The sequence below is a fragment of the Periplaneta americana genome, chromosome 16 (genome assembly GCF_040183065.1).
Source record: "Periplaneta americana isolate PAMFEO1 chromosome 16, P.americana_PAMFEO1_priV1, whole genome shotgun sequence".
Taxonomy (NCBI): domain Eukaryota; kingdom Metazoa; phylum Arthropoda; class Insecta; order Blattodea; family Blattidae; genus Periplaneta; species Periplaneta americana.
In genome coordinates this window covers 8685917-8702416 of record NC_091132.1, presented here as the reverse complement: position 1 = coordinate 8702416, position 16500 = coordinate 8685917, and the positions used below count along the sequence as shown (strand labels likewise).

General features: G+C 33.3%; 1 protein-coding gene across 12 annotated transcripts in view; it reads right to left on the bottom strand.

Annotated features, from left to right (window-relative positions):
* LOC138716307 (uncharacterized) overlaps positions 1–16500 on the bottom strand; it is a 113466-nt gene that overhangs the window by 80546 nt on the left and 16420 nt on the right. For 10 of the 12 annotated variants that reach the window (XR_011336633.1, XM_069849251.1, XM_069849253.1 and 7 more), the window contains 5 exons: positions 8490–8690; positions 4550–4732; positions 3894–4439; positions 1220–1372; positions 1013–1090 (listed from right to left, as the gene is read on the bottom strand). Coding sequence is in view for 11 of the 12 variants with exons in the window: in XM_069849251.1 (XP_069705352.1) it covers positions 1013–1090; positions 1220–1372; positions 3894–4439; positions 4550–4732; positions 8490–8690 (1161 nt within the window). In the remaining variant the exon portion in view is untranslated. The remainder of the gene's footprint in view (positions 1–1012; positions 1091–1219; positions 1373–3893; positions 4440–4549; positions 4733–8489; positions 8691–16500) is intronic. The other 2 variants (XM_069849249.1, XM_069849254.1) reach the window with 2 other exon arrangements.

Sequence of the window (16500 nt, the reverse complement as noted above, 5' to 3'; positions counted from 1 at the left end):
CTAACCAAAGCTAGAGTCTCATCCACCTTTCAGCTTCTGGTTTTATGGCACCAGATCCTCGTCATCATAAGTATTCATGAGTGTCATTCATATTCACATTTTGTTTTACCAGTACTGACTGCTCCAGTTCCTACGACCACAGCATAGTCTGATATCCAAATTACAGTGAACTCAGAACCCAGATAGGAAATGAATGGAATAGGCCTCCCAACAGTACGAGAATAGAATTCCAATACACCAACTCCTCTATCTCCCTCCACAAGCAACGAATCTGACAAATTTTCCTGATATTTAAAAACTGACAGGAGATTCATCGGATCCCTATAATTGCGTGAAAGGAGATGAGAAATTACCAACTGAATCCGATTCCCTTATGACAAAAAAATGCTCTTCTACATGAGTATTAGTTAAAAGACTTACTTCTACATAATGCCAGTAAAATGAGGGAGCCAATTTCGCAATATTTCAAGGACAATGTCTAAGCAATTTTGTCTAATTCATACTGCTGTTAGTTCTGGAGCAATTACGAATTTTTTTAGCTGGATGAGAGTACAGCGGCTTAGTACACTGTAATATGTTTGTTGAAATGTTTACAATTCTGAAGAGGGAGACTCAACTATCAGAAACAACTGTAAATTTTTAACATTTAACTAGGGCATGACATGAAGAGTCTATAGCATTGCTGCATTATATGGTGGCACAAGGTCATCATTTTGTCAATTTTCTCAGTTCTAATCAAATACTTTCTGTACATTTTTTTCCTCAATAACATATTGAAACATTTGCTGCTCAATTCGATCCTAATGTAATGTAGATTCCTACGTTTTTGTTGCAATATTTCCTGTAGGTATTAAAAAAAAGAACATAAAATAATCAAAACTCTAATTAATGATAATTGTCATTAATCAATCATTAATATCGATTATATAATTAATATCCGAATTATTATTTAATATTACAAAATATATGCTGTTAAAGAAAAGAAGAGAACACAGTTTCATAACAGCAGTACCTCTTCTATTAAATTCCTCAGTTCTGGTTCCTCTCTCTCTGTCAACAATTCTTGAACAGATGAAGTAGAAGGAAATTCCTAAAAATAAACATCATTTAAATAAGATTTTTTCAAATTGGATATAAATATATAGTAATTTATTTTGACTCCAAAATAAATTTCGGTATTTTGATAATCACACAAAAGAGTGGGGAGAACATTTCTTACCTTTTGAGCAATAAAAATATTTTCAGTTTCGAAAATATCACTTTTAGCATCAAAGTTCATCATCGTTCTCCCTTGAATTTTAATATCATCTTCTTCATCCCTGAGATGTCCGTTCTTGTTATCATGAATCTGTTCATCTTTCATGTTCTCTGACTGAAGAAGTGACAGAACAATCATAGAATATTTCAGTTCCCCCATCTATCACAGTCATAGAAATACAATTCATGTGAATATATTGTAAACTGTACTGCTAACTGAATAAAAAATATATATGTCAATAAAACATGTTGTACATCCAAATATAAATCCTAGCTCAAATAAACAAACTAATAAATAAATAAATAAATAAATAAATAAATAAATAAATAAATGAATAAAGGAATAAACAAATAACCATAATTATAATACAAGAAGAAAGTAGTAGTAACAAGTTAAAGTAACAATGAACCTAAATAATTTGAAAAATCGAATTTGTACAACTTTGCTTAACATCTAGTTTTCATTCATTTATTTTTTTAATTAATAAATAATTTGCAGCCTGAAGTTATGTAGCTTTTCCTAACCCTGAAGGTTTTCTCAATTTATTTTGCACGAAGTTGAAATCTCAGAATATGTGTGCTATGAATGCAGAACTTAGTCTTTCTACAGGTAAACTACAAAATTCACTATTTCACTGTCAATGTTTTCTTTATCTTCATTGTTTCCATTAAGTTACTCCCAAAGAACGCACTGGTGGCATTAATCACAAAATGAATGCTCTATCCATCCTCAATCAATATAACAGCTCTTGCAACTTTTTCTTCTCAGTTAAAAGGCATCTTACTTGTCAAATGAAGGGTAAGAATTAAAAAAAATCAGGGCTCACCAAAAGTGAAAAATGAGTTATTACTACCAATAGGTAACTAAAATGTGAGCGCATCATCATGTTAAATATTACTGAGCATAAACCATTAGCGTCCAAGAAACACGCAGCTTAAATTTGAGCAATGTATGAAAGAACGATCAAGGTTCAACTTACAATTTGCTCTACTGAAAAATTTGCTTTATGTGACCTTTTTTTCCATTGTACCCTTCAAATGTGAAAGAGAAACTAGACGAAAACATTTACTCGTGACAAAAATTGTTCCAAAAACTGATAATCCAGCAATAGCTTCCACTCCATTTCTGTAAAACTTAATGTTGGTCAAGACAATAAAACAAAAAGCATAAAGTCTAGCATTCAGGGTGGAAAGTGATTCATAAAGTAGCATTTTATAACCTCTTAAACATCATACACATTTCCAAAAATGTGTATAGATGTGTGAATTTAATGTTCAGAATTTATAAATAACAATCAAGTTATCTTAAAAAATGTTCAGTATGTATTATATATTTTTACTCATTTATTTTACGATGCTTTATCAACTATTATGGTTATCTAGCATCTGAATGAGATGAAGGTGAGAATGCAAGCAAAATGAGTCCAGGGTCAAGCACCGAAAGTTACCCAGCATTTGCTCTTAATTGGTTGAAAAAACTTTAACCAGGTAACTTGTCCCAACCGGAATTTAAAACCAGGCCTGCTCGTTTCACATTCAGACATGTTAACCGTTACTCCACAGCAGTGGATGAGTACTGTTTTGATAGTCATAATCCCCCAAGGGTCATGTAAATCTGCTGTTGCGATGTTCAGGTTGATAAGTTATGACTTTGTGCAAGTCACCTGCACAGGATAGGAATTTCCCATACATCCGCCTGTGTATTGTGTGATACAGATGAACATGGAATACATCAAAAGATGCAGCACAGCAATGCTACAAGAAGATAACATTATACAAAAATATTGGAGTGCAACATGGTGAATGACTTCTTTGTCAAGGCATAGGAGCTACAACCACAACACATTCATAAAACGATGTTAATGTATATTGTGTTCATTCATTCTGATTTTGTTTTTACAAAGTGATCCAATTTTTTTTTTTTTTTTTTTGCCCAATGTATATGGATAAAGACACACATATTATGTACAAATGAATATAAAATGAAAATTTCCAACCAGATTATATAGTTAATTTCCATATGTAAAAAGACAGTACAGAACAATAGAGAACAACACATAGGCTGCTGCTTAAGTATCCTGAACTGTGAAGTCATACACCAAACCTTACTTGGAAAAGAGAGTACACAGAACAAACAACACAGTCTCAATTACTGGTGGTATAATGAACATGTTTGAAAATTTTTACATATTATGAATACAGAAGTATTTAATCAAACACACTACAAACAATTTTCGTTTTGTAAACATAAATTAAGTCTCAATATGGCTTTTCTTTTTCTGCATTAAATTTCAAATAAGGCTAAGATTTGAAAGTTATAAATTACATTACATTTTAATCTCAACAATAAGACAACAAACAACATCGCAGTAAAACACCATTTTTCTTAGAAGAAAGAAAACATAACAAATAATTTAACAAGTAGCAAGTATTTTTAGAATATTTTGCCATTTATACAATCAAAGCCACATAGATCATGCAGTTACTTATGCTTCGTGCATGGAATGGTTAGAGGTAGGATTCTAGTGGTGGACGTGCTCTTCATGGCTCCTGTAAAACTTGTTAGACCAGATCTTTTTCACATCATGCTTGTTCCCACTTGCATGCTTATTAAGAGACTTTGCTGGATGTCCTACCTGAACAGCGAGATTCGAGACGTGGACACTGTCACCTGTCGCACCAGATACAGCTCTGCTATCAGTAGACATCTGCGTGTCTTTCGATGGTGGAGAATTACGTCGGCGCACATCGTAATACATTTCCTCAGCACCAAGTTGTTCTGTCATTTGTTGCATAAATGGCACACGACTGCTCTCGGTGACTAGTTTGTTGTTGCTGTGCAATGTTGCAGTGGTGTCACCAACATTACATGTTCTGGACGAAATCTTCTCACTTTGTACCTTAGTCAAATTGTCTGGAGTGTAGAGCTGATGAGGGGGAAATGAGTAGCTGGGTTTCTTGGACGACGAATGTTCTTTTTGAAATTTGGGTGCAACATTATGTACTTCCTGGTAATCGTTAGAAAGGTTATTTGGATATTGAGGTAAGTTTGGCAAATTGTGTTGTTCTTGCTGGCCAAAAGACAGACCAGGGAATCGTGACGAATGGAAAATTGGAAGATTTGAAAAAAGCTGATCATTGCTTGTTATGGTATGTTGATTCTCTGGATCAAGAGTAGCAAGCTGAAAATTAAATACAATACATTAAGAAATGCATTTTAGTATTACATCAAACAATTTCATGCCAAAAAAATAAAAAAATAAAATAAAGCACTCCATATCAATATTCTTACCTTTAATCGTGCGACTTTCATATCTTTCCTCATCTCCTTGATAATATCATCTTTGAAATGTGTTTGCATGTCGGCCTGACGACATCTTTCTTCTAAAAGTTGTATTTCACGACGAAGACAAACAATTCGATCATGCTTATCAGCCACTTCTGCTGTCAATGCTTCACGCATGTCTTTGGCAGACTACAAACAGAAGAATATCGAATCTAATAATAACATATTGTTCAACTACACTACTGCTAATTAAAATTGCAACCATCAAAAAACGCTTAAGACAATGTTATTAAAATTATTGTGTAAGCTGCATGCAATGCAAGAAACAAATGATCAGAATTGCAAAGATTCAGTTGCAGCAATGACACTATGCCCTGGCATGAATCAAGAGAGGTCTTAGATGGACAGGATTTAAATTGAATTGTTATTTTTGTTACAATTTAATACTAATTTATTGGCTGAAAACAAATCAGATATTTTGAGGAGAACATTGGAATGTGTTGGAGTTATTGGCTACAATTGCTATACTTGTGTCATCTGCAAATTATATGGGATGACCTACATCTTTTATTAGGGGAGGGGGGCAAAATCATTTATGAACACTAGAAAAAGTAGGGGACCTAATATTGATTCTTGAGGGATTCCATTATTAATAGAGCCCCGTGTCAAGGCAGATTTCATAGTTGTATTGATTTTGACTTTCTGTTTTCTATCTATGAGATATGAGTGAAAACATTGCTGTGCAATGCCTTTAATTCCATAATAATCTAATTTTTCTAGCAGCGTTTTATGATTTATATAGTCAAATGCTTTGGATAAATCACAGAAAATCCTTCCAACCTGTAATTTTTATTAACTCCCTCCAGAGTAAGAAACCTCTCTATAAATTTCTACATCCGGAAAAAGCCTAGTCTTTGAGATATGATTTTTCAAAATAATCACTTGACACTCATATACTCATATCTCCATTGTCATCGTGAAGAACAAAATGTGTAAGAAGCTTTTGAAAACTCACCTCTTCAAGAGGTTTCAAGAAGTATACTTTCCATCTGTCTGTAATCACAGCATTCTTTTGGTAGGCTCCTGGACAAGTTACCAAGGTAGAGAGGCTAAAGAATAACGGTGGAATTCCGATTGTTCAGCTTCTTGATGTTTATCACTTTAGACCTTGGAAAAATTTCATTCGGAAGTTCTCTGATAGTGTTTTGTTACTTGGCACGAGTATTATATTGTATCAGAGAGATAATGTGATAAAATTGCAGTTCTTAATACATAATAAGTTTTCATCTCCTAGATATGTAAATATGTTTAAATATGGCTGGTATAAAGCCGGGTACCTTGACAACATACCTGATAAATTCGTCACTCCTGTAGAATTCTTAATGTATAGAACTGCCCTAAAGCTGACTTTGTTGTATAGTCAACTGTCTGAAGACAGGTCTGAACCACACAAGTGATACTAATAAGGCACCACTTATAAGGCAACAAAGTCAGGAGAAATTTATTTTTCTGAAATGTTCCTGGTGCAAAGTTCCACTGTGTTTTGAGCACTTTTACAACGATTTTCACTACTGTGATCAGTATAATGAGTAATTTCATGCATGCTTAAATTCATGGGAGTATAAGGGTACAGTACATCAGTTATTCATAGATTTCAAAAAGGCATATGACTCAGTTAAGAGAGAAGTTTTATATAATATTCTTATTGAATTTGGTATTCCCAAGAAACTAGTTCAATTAATTAAAATGTGTCTCAATGAAACTTACAGCAGAGTCCGTATAGGCCAATTTCTATCTGATGTTTTTCCAATTCATTGCAGACTAAAGCAAGGAGATGCACTATCACCTTTACTTTTTAACTTCGCTCTAGAATATGCCATTAGGAAAGTTCAGGATAACAGACAGAGTTTGAAATTGAATGGGTTACATCAGCTTCTTGTCTATGCGGATGACGTGAATATGTTAGGAGAAAATTCACAAACAATTAGGGAAAACACGTGAATTTTACTTGAAACAAGTAAAGTGATAGGTTTGAAAGTAAATCCCGAAAAGACAAAGTATATGATTATATCTCGTGACCAGAATATTGTGAGAAATGGAAATATAAAAATAGGAGATTTATCCTTCGAAGAGGTGGAAAAATTCAAATACCTTGGAGCAACAGTAACAAATATAAACGACACTCAGGAGGAAATTAAACGCAGAATAAATATGGGAAATGCGTGTTATTATTCGGTTGAGAAGCTTTTGTCATCTAGTCTGCTGTCAAAAAATCTGAAAGTTAGAATTTATAAAACAGTTATATTACTGGTTGTTCTGTATGGTTGTGAAATTTGGACTCTCACTTTGAAAGAGAAACAGAGATTAAGCGTGTTTGAGAATAAGGTTCTTAGGAAAATATTTGGGGCTAAGAGGGATGAAGTTATAGGAGAATGGAGAAAGTTACACAATGCAGAAATGCACGCATTGTTTTCTTCACCTGACATAATTAGGAACATTAAATCCAGACGTTTGAGATGGGCAGAGCATGTAGCACATATGGGCGAGTCCTGAAATGCATATAGAGTGTTAGTTGGAAGACCGGAGGGAAAAAGACCTTTGGGGAGGCCGAGACGTAGATGGGAAGATAATATTAAAATGGATTTGAGGGAGGTAGGATATGATGATAGAGACTGGATTAATCTTGCATAGAATAGGGAACGATGGCGGGCTTATGTGAGGGTGGCAATGAACCTGCGGGTTCCTTAGAAGCCATTTATAAGTAAGTAAGTATGCTTACATTCTTTATCATTTGTTCATAAACTGTTCTATAGTCAATTTCCTGAAAATTATGTACCTGATATCATATTCATAACATATATTATTTAAGGAGATTCGGAATGCAGCTAGATGAGATTTATTGCCTGATATGTCTAGCACATAGCACCGTTCACATTAGATGTTATAGCTCTAGATTGAAGATTCTGAAAAAAATCACATCTCGAAAACTAGGCTTTCTCCGGATGTGTAAATTTGTAGGGAGGTTTCTTATTTCAAATGGAACATATGGGGAAAAATTGTTGTGAAAATCCATTGTCACTTGGTGAGCTTTCCTTATTAGATTTACTACAAACTGTATTTGTAACAGTGTTTTAGGATACATATTCACTGAAACCGCCAATTTCAACAGAGCTCAATAAAGCATACCGAAAAGACCTCTGGGAAGACTAAGAGACTGAAAACTGGGAAGATCTGGTCATGAACAGAACAGAATCGAAGAACTTCGTGCAAATGACACAGAGTCGACATGCTCCATAATGTCTAACTGATTGAATAAAACATATCATAACACTAATTCTATGGTCCCAAGGCAAAAGGTGATGTGTCAATTTTTGGCGAAAATCAGATTCTGCGATATGTTGCGCATCCTGATGACTTTTCTCTCCAACCTGTTGTTATGAAACAAGATTACTATGATTTTATACAGTCATTCAAAGTTTAAATGTTTGCTGCTGGAAAACTGCAAGAAATGACACATCATATTTTGCCTTGGAGCCACAGAACTCTTCAGTTCCCTGTCATTCACAGATTAACGTAAAACCACTAGAACGGGCTATGTTTGTCCCCACATTGCAAGATAGTGCTTAACACATTTTTATGCCAAAAGTAGGTCTAATACATTCACTTTCTATCAATCATCTCCATATTCATTATAAACATCTAGATGTCACTGAAGAAGCTATAAAGCATTATCGATATTTATACAATGAAATTTATGGAGAGCTACTCTGCATTCAAATTCTATAATAATCTAATTTCACTTCATGTCAAATTAGCTGTTCCGTATTATTTATAAAAACTGAGTTCATGTAAGTTAGAAAATAAATTACATTTTACAATGGTAAAGCTTTATTAATTTCATTCTCACACAATGCGAAGAAAACGATAAAACTATGCAAAAGCTTACCTGTTTCATGTCATTCATAGTCTTTGTCAGACGTTCTATTTCTGCCAATCCATTATTGAGTTGTCCATTAAGCTGTTCCACTTCTTCAGCAAGCTGCTCCTTTTCCTGCAATGCTTTTTGGAGACGCTCATTTAACTCCTCAATAGTTTGAGACATGAGACTGTCAGTAGGTGGTTTGTGGAGTTTTGCTTCTTCGGCATTCTGTAAAGTAAAATTTCCATTTACATAATTATAAAGACAGCATTACTACATATTACACTAATGTAAACTACTCAAAATAATATACTGATACATGTTTATTTTTCATGTCCTAAAATAACAATATGGTTGGTTGGTTGCTAATGCTCGGTGTATTGTAGTTCTATCATTTGCTTCTTGCTTCCCAGTACCGTAATGACAGATCTTTAGCTATTAAATTTTTACAGTTCTTGAGGTGTGTCATATCCAAAGTAAATTATCTTCTTTACAAAGTAGACAATTAAGGAAAAATATTTATTTTATATAGATGGGCAGCCGAACAATCATATCCTGTATATAATTGAAAAATTGAGAGACAGCTTTCATTCGCAGACATTCTGGAATTAAATTTTTATTACCTAGTTAAATATTCCATTGCTTATTTACACTCTCATGCATTAATTTTTCATGTATTTCTTGTTACATGATTTTTCTTAATTATTAGTTTTGAGGACTGAAACAATGAACATGAATTTGTAACTTGTTGGATCATTGTGCCCTTTTTTGCTAAGCAATCTGCCATCTCATTACCTATAATTCCACAGTGTGAAGAAATCCATTGCAAAACTATTGTTTTGTGAAGAGATTGTAAGTGTTTGATACTTTGGTGAATTTCTGCAATTCTTTTTGTTGTATAGGTGTTTGCATTAATGATTGTATAGCTGATTTAGAATCGCTAAATATAATAGCTTTATTAAAGAGCTTAATGTGATAGAAAAGCTTTTTAATTTAGAACTGACTGCCTCAAGTTCTCCAGTGAAGTGAGTTGAATTTTGACCGATAGATATATAGGAACAAAAAAATTTACTGTATATTCCAGCACCAGTTATATTATTCAAGTTAATGTCAATTTTAGAGCCATCAGTGCAAATGTGTACCCACTCAGTTTCCAGTGCAATTTGTATCAAACGAATAGGATTTTCACTCTGTTTTTTAATTTGTTCTATCAAATTTATATTATAATGGATTTCTAATCTGTTGACAGGATAAAGGGAAGATGTAACTTTTCCATACCATAATTTTACAAGCTGAACTAAAGGGAGGGGCTACTCATCAATTTGCACTGGTCAGCTTGATGAGTTAATGACTGAATTTGATATAATTTTCCTCCATTCAATACCTAATCCTATCCAGTCCTCTGACTGAACTCTTACTTTCTTCGACCTTGGCGGCATTAGAGCATTCGAGGCCTAGGGATTCATTTCACTTTCCTTCCTCCTCTTTCTACTTTTCTGTTCCTAGTGCTGACCTATGGCACTAAAATCGTCCTCCAGTGGCTTAAAGAGGGAAAGCTGGTGATCAACAAGATCTCCCAGCTAGGTCCAGTGGACCCATCGACCAACAGCAGGTGTGGTCCTCCAGACATTCTGGGGGTTGTATGTGAATGAAGTAGCCACCAAAACGTTAAAATATGGTGTTCACTTAAATCGGCTACAACTTGCCATTTCCAGAAATGGATTCGGAACATCTCAACATCTGTGCTTCAGTGCTAACCATGATAATATCTTTGAAAAATATTGGAGTGCAATAGGTCAAATGACTTTATTGTCAAACGCCTGGCATTAGAAAACAACAACAACTTTTCCATACCAGTATTGTATTGTTTTTGTAGATATTTAACTTTCTGTATGAAACCTTGTTGAGTCTCTAAGGTTCTAGGAATATCTGAGCAGGTTCTCCAGTAGTCTACGTTAGGCATTCTTTTCAGTGTTTCGTATAAAATTAGGCTACATTGATTCTGTCTGATTGTAATGGAGTGTTATCTGTAAAACCTTGCAAAACTGATATAGGTGTGCATGAAACAGCAACTGTAATAATGCGTAAAGCTTGATTTTGGACTTTCTCAATATTATCTAAATTTGATTCTTTTGCTGTAATAACTGTTTCACAACCATACTGAAGAACTGGTTTAATATGTGTTTTATATGATGTATTCAAGACTTGTCTGAAGCATCCTCATTTACTTCCAGCTAGTCTTCTCAAGATAGAATTACATTGAATTTAATTTAAATGGTGGGGCTATGACAACCCTATCACTGCGACCTGAAAGATCTATTGCGCTTCCCCGTCATAATGTCCTATCAGTCCAATAGTTTATGTTCGTAATGAACTGAATCAAACTATGGACTGAAGAGTTAATAGCTCATGGAGCTTTGGAAAGTGTGAATAAAATCATCAGGTTAAATAGAGTAGTGCTCGAGACAGAACTTGAGGGCTCTCCTTGATTGTTTAAATTTTGATGTTTCTCCATATCTTGTAGCTGAAAATCGTTGAATTAAAAAATTATAAAACCATATTAGCATGTTATTATTTATACCAATTTTATGCATTTTGTCTAACAGTTTCATTCGCCATAATGAATCATAGGCATTTCTAAAATCTATAATAATGATTTAACACAAACAATTTAACTGTTAATCAAGTTAGACACAAGGATGATATTTTCAATACTGTGGAAATCATTCAATTTTTTTTTTTGAAAAGAAGTTAAACCTTACGCAGTATTTAATTAATTAAATGCTGCTATGAAGACAATACAATTTAATCACAACCTCGATTATAATGTAATTGACGGGATATAGAGAAAGGTTACCGGTAACTGAAAAAAATGGATAATCCATACTATACATTTTTATGGAATTCAGTCTATCTGATGCCAATTCAGATACTTTAAATAGTTAATTTTCCTGCACTTCCTTACAACTAATTTTGTTTTTTATATCCATTCTAAACTTAGTATTTACTAAGAAATATTCCAGCAAGTGGGTGCTAAGTGAAATTTTATATGATAGTTCAAAGGGAGTGAAAGTGTTTCATTTAATGTTATCAGACTGAATGAAAATTACGCATGTGGCGAAGTTACGTGATCATAGTAGGAAAAATTCAGAAAGGAGATAAGAGCGATTGTAAGTCATTACTGTACAATGCTTAAAACTCATGTCCCCTTCCAGGCAATGAATAATCTACAGATTGGTTAATTGAGGATGGATAATCGAGGTTCTATTGTAATTGTATTGATTTTATCACTCTTCCTAAATATCTGTCAGCCACAGTTTCAGTTTTGGGCATAAAAAAGTGGAAAATCGCCATGAACTTAACAATGCAATGAGAAAGAGACCACAGCAAACTAGATGTCTGTGTGTAAATAATATACATTTGTACGTGTTACAAATCACATTCATTTTATTAAACTATGTACCTCTCCACATAATTAAGGCTCATAGAATGTATTTAAAAATAAATAATATAATACATTCTGCCCAATGTCAAAGAAACTTGAAATTAACCTAAAATTTATCGTATTTACACTTTCAATGTCCTAAATTCATACACCACACTGCAACAATTAGGAATTTTGTTTGATGATGACACGTTCATTGATATAATGTCCATTTTAAATGTAGTCACATGCTCATAAATACTTATTATGTGCACTGACAATTAATAACACTGATTATGCTTACTGGCTTCTATTGCCCACATTTGCTTCACTCATAAATACGTCCATGGTAAATACACCTACTTCACAACATGTACTGTTCACGTCCTTTGTTGTGCGCCTAACAATATAGGGTGAACCGTAAGTAATATAATTCATTCCAGGGGATTAATTTTTTTACATATTTCAAACAAAAATGTTAAACATAATTTTGCTCACATCTGCTTCCTTTCGAGATAAAAATAGTTTTATATGAAACATTTCATAGTGGGCTACAACATATGCTGATGGAATGGAACGAAGAGTTAATGAGAAAAGGGATGCGGATTAATGTCAACAAGAGTAAAGTAATGTGGATCTCTAAGGAAGATAGACAGGAAACAGAATTTAACATCGAATGTGAAGGACAAAACCTGGAGAGAGTGGAAAGTTTTAAATATTTAGGAACAATAATAACTAGTGATGGAAGAGTAGATCAATAAGTACTGAACAGGGTAAAGAAAGCAACATCAGCATACTATCAAATAAATAATACAATAGTTGGGAAAAAAGAAATAACCACTAAGACTAAAAGACAGATATATAATTCAATAATTAAACCTATAATACAATATAGTACTGAAAGCTTACCACTCTTAGATAAACATCGAAGTAAATTAACAGCAGTGGAAATGAAATATCTTAGAAGAACTGTAGGAAAGACCAGAAGAGATAGGATAAGGAATGACAGAATAAGAGAAGAAGTTAAACTGAGAAAAGCATTAACAGAGGTGATTAATGAAAGGCAATTGAAATGGTTTGGGCATGTATATCGTATGGGAGAAGAAAGGAAGGTTAAACAGGTGATGGAAATGAGAGTGGAAGGAAGAAAGAGAAGAGGAAGACCAAGGATTAAATGGGAGGATACAATAGAAAGAATAGGTCAACAGGAAGGAAAAACAATGGTAGAGATGAAGAGAATGTGTAGAGACCGGGAAAAATGGATGAAATGGACGGAGAGAGGCGAACCCGACGCTTAGCAGCAGAAGGGACTGAAGAAGAAGAAGAAGAAGAAGAAGAACATTTCATAGTGTACTTTGGAAAAGCTATTGAATATCTGAAAAGGATTAAGTGACAATTCTTTTAAATGAATGTTTTTGTTAAATAATGGTTAATTACTTCTTTATTTAAATCGACTGACAGTTGAACAACCCTAAATATTCCTGAACTTGCTTAATGCTGCCTGCATTCTAACCAAAGGGGCTAAGGAATTTTGCATTTATAAATATATTTATTTAATCCAATGCTCTAGACTACTGGTACAGTTGCCATAAATATATCGATCAATGTATTTTTTATACATGGGAATTTGACTTCATTTACGCCCTTATAAATTCACCTACAACAGGATACCACAGAATAGTGTCTGTTATAAGGTAGTATCCACTGGCTATCCAGACACTTAATTTTATCACGAAATGAGATCTTCAGAAATATAGTTCTAAGTATTTGGTCGTTATAACAACTAACCATTTCATGGCACACAGCTGCATAATTTGTCTCAAAGTGATATGCAAAACTTTTTTATATATCAAAGAAGCTTATAAGACAATACAGTTGTTTTCTAACACAGAGTCAATATTAAAAATTATTTTGTATTACGTCATTTATATTGATTTTCCAACTAGTTATCATTTGGGTACCAATATAAAAGTTTGCTTGAAGTATACATCTCTAGTGTATCTATGAAATATTTCCAATATAAAGAATACGAGATTCACAGTACGGAGTGTCTTACCATTTTTACTGTCCTCCTTTTCTGCCTTACAGTTAACACAGTTAGGCAAGTTCTTGACATGTAATATTATGTCTTCATTATATCAACACTGGCACAATTTCATCTATTCCAGAATATTTATATACCTAATATTATTTTATACTTCATCTAATCTTCAATTACTCTTAAATCCTTCATCATTGCCTTGGTGTTAGCTAGTTCTCCAGGTTCAGATTCCTATCAGGTCTTCAGTCACTTTAGGATAAAAAAAACACGGCTTTGACTTCAGTTACTATTCCCCATTCCCCCTAGTGTTGCAACTACTATTTTCGTAAATTTGACACAATCATACACATTAATTTTAACCTTTTAACAATTTATTCTCCATGAAGACGTTTTCTATTGCTACTCTTATACAGTCTGTAGTAGCTAATAAGCTACTTTTCTGCTCGTCTTTTGACTTTACTAACAAGCCTTCTAATATCTGATGTATAATTGTTCAAGGCTTCATTCCACTAAAGAACTTTCCCTTCAAGTAAGTTATCTTCAAGTGACAAATTTCTCGATAAGAAGAATGGTCTGTTGCAACTGATCAATAGCCAGTTTTATCTCCTTACTACACGTGTGCTCTACTATATCTGAAGGTTTTTCGAAAGTTTCCCAAATGTCCTCTTTATAACAAACCCACACTGACTGTATTCAGATATATATGAAGTGAGTTTATAAAGTTATGCAATTCCATACATTCATAGTCGATTCCATAAACAGAGTACTCACAATAATATCAAGAGGCAATAGTGAGCCTGATACACTAGCTCAGTTGCTTAAGACATGCAGCCAATAATCGTAAGGTTGCAAGTTCCAGTCTCATGTCCCGCTTGTTGTTTTCATTCTTACATTTTAATGTAGGAACAATTAATTCTAAGCCATTCTACATTATTCTAGGAACTTCGGATCTCCTATAAATTCCAGATTGGTTGGAATTAGATTAATTATGTAGAAAAAACAGATAATGTTCAAAAACAAAGAGTATATGAACATGATCTTGATTTAAGTGTTTATTTAAGTTTCTCAAGAGAATACAATGAGTGTGGCAAATGACTACCTGTGCTAAAAATGTGTGTATGCATGTATGGTTAACATTGTAAATATTATTTATGTATAAATGTATTAAGATCTGATAAGAAACGTAAAAAATTATATATTACAGTTATATGAACACTAATAAATATAATTATTAAAAAATTAGTAAAAGTCAGACATGTTTCGGAGATGCTTCTCCATCCTCAGTGACTTCTCCTTTAAGCCAAGCAACAACGCGGTTCGATCACCTGAACCAGCCGTCGTGATAAAGTCACTGAGGATGGAGAAGCATCTCCAAAACATGTCTGACTTTTACTAATTTTTTAATAATTACATTATATTTATTAGTGTTCATATAACTGTAACATATAATTTTTTACGTTTCTTATCAAATCTATGAACACTGTATAATTGGCCTAACATATGTGGTTTATCTTTGAATATAGTATTAAGATCTATCGAATGTGATAGTCCTGGAGATAAAGTGCCTTGAAATTAGGTCTGGGGTTCGATTCCCCGAGACCGGAAATCCTGAATGAAAATTACTGAGATCTCCCTCAGTCACACTAGGCAAACACCAGTTTTTGTTCCTTAAAACATAAGCCAATAGACCAAGTTTTTAGTTTTGACTTGCTAATTGTATTTAGATGATAGGGACCGATGGCGGGCTTATGTGAGGGCGGCAATGAACCTTCAGGTTCCTTAAAAGCCATTTGTAAGTAAGTAAGTAAGTAATTGTATTTAGATATGTACTTTTAAGTGTTTAGATTTGTAACCTTTTTTTTTTTATTCTTACATATATATATCTGATCTTTTTTGTTATCTCAGGGTGTCTATCGAAAATATGACATTTCAGTCATCTTACGATCTGTCATCAGACTTGTTTCTTAAGTTCTCTGATCTTCAGTTGAATGGACTTTAATTCCTCTGCTTTTTCCTACAGAAGCATTTGTTTTTGCAACTGCAGTTGTTTCAGCTTCACATTAGGGAAGATTAAATAAGTGAAGCAGAACATATGAATAAATTCGTTATCCATGATCATTCAAGTCTTTTAAATTCGTTACTTTTCGTTATCAATTGCTTAAATTGTTCACTTTTTAGTTACTTTCGTTACCTGTACACACTCTGTGTCTATAACTGCCACCAGGTGAAAAACTATTCATAATTAATAATAATTCATTCATTCATACTCACAAATTCTGTCTAACAAATGCAAGGGAGTTTCACAAAAAATTTTTCAGGTGTCAATTTTTTTCACAGGTTTATTAATGCAAAAATATTTTGTGCAGGGCCTGAATCTTTTTTGCGCATTGTTAGATGCACTTTTCTTAGGAACTACTTGACATAACTTAATGAAACTTGTACTGTACATTTCTAAGGATAAAATCTACAACTTTTAGCTAAAATTATAATTCAATATGATATAGTTTTTATTTTAAAATTATTATTTTTATTATAAAAAGTTGACTGTTCCTGAGGAAGATATTATAAATATT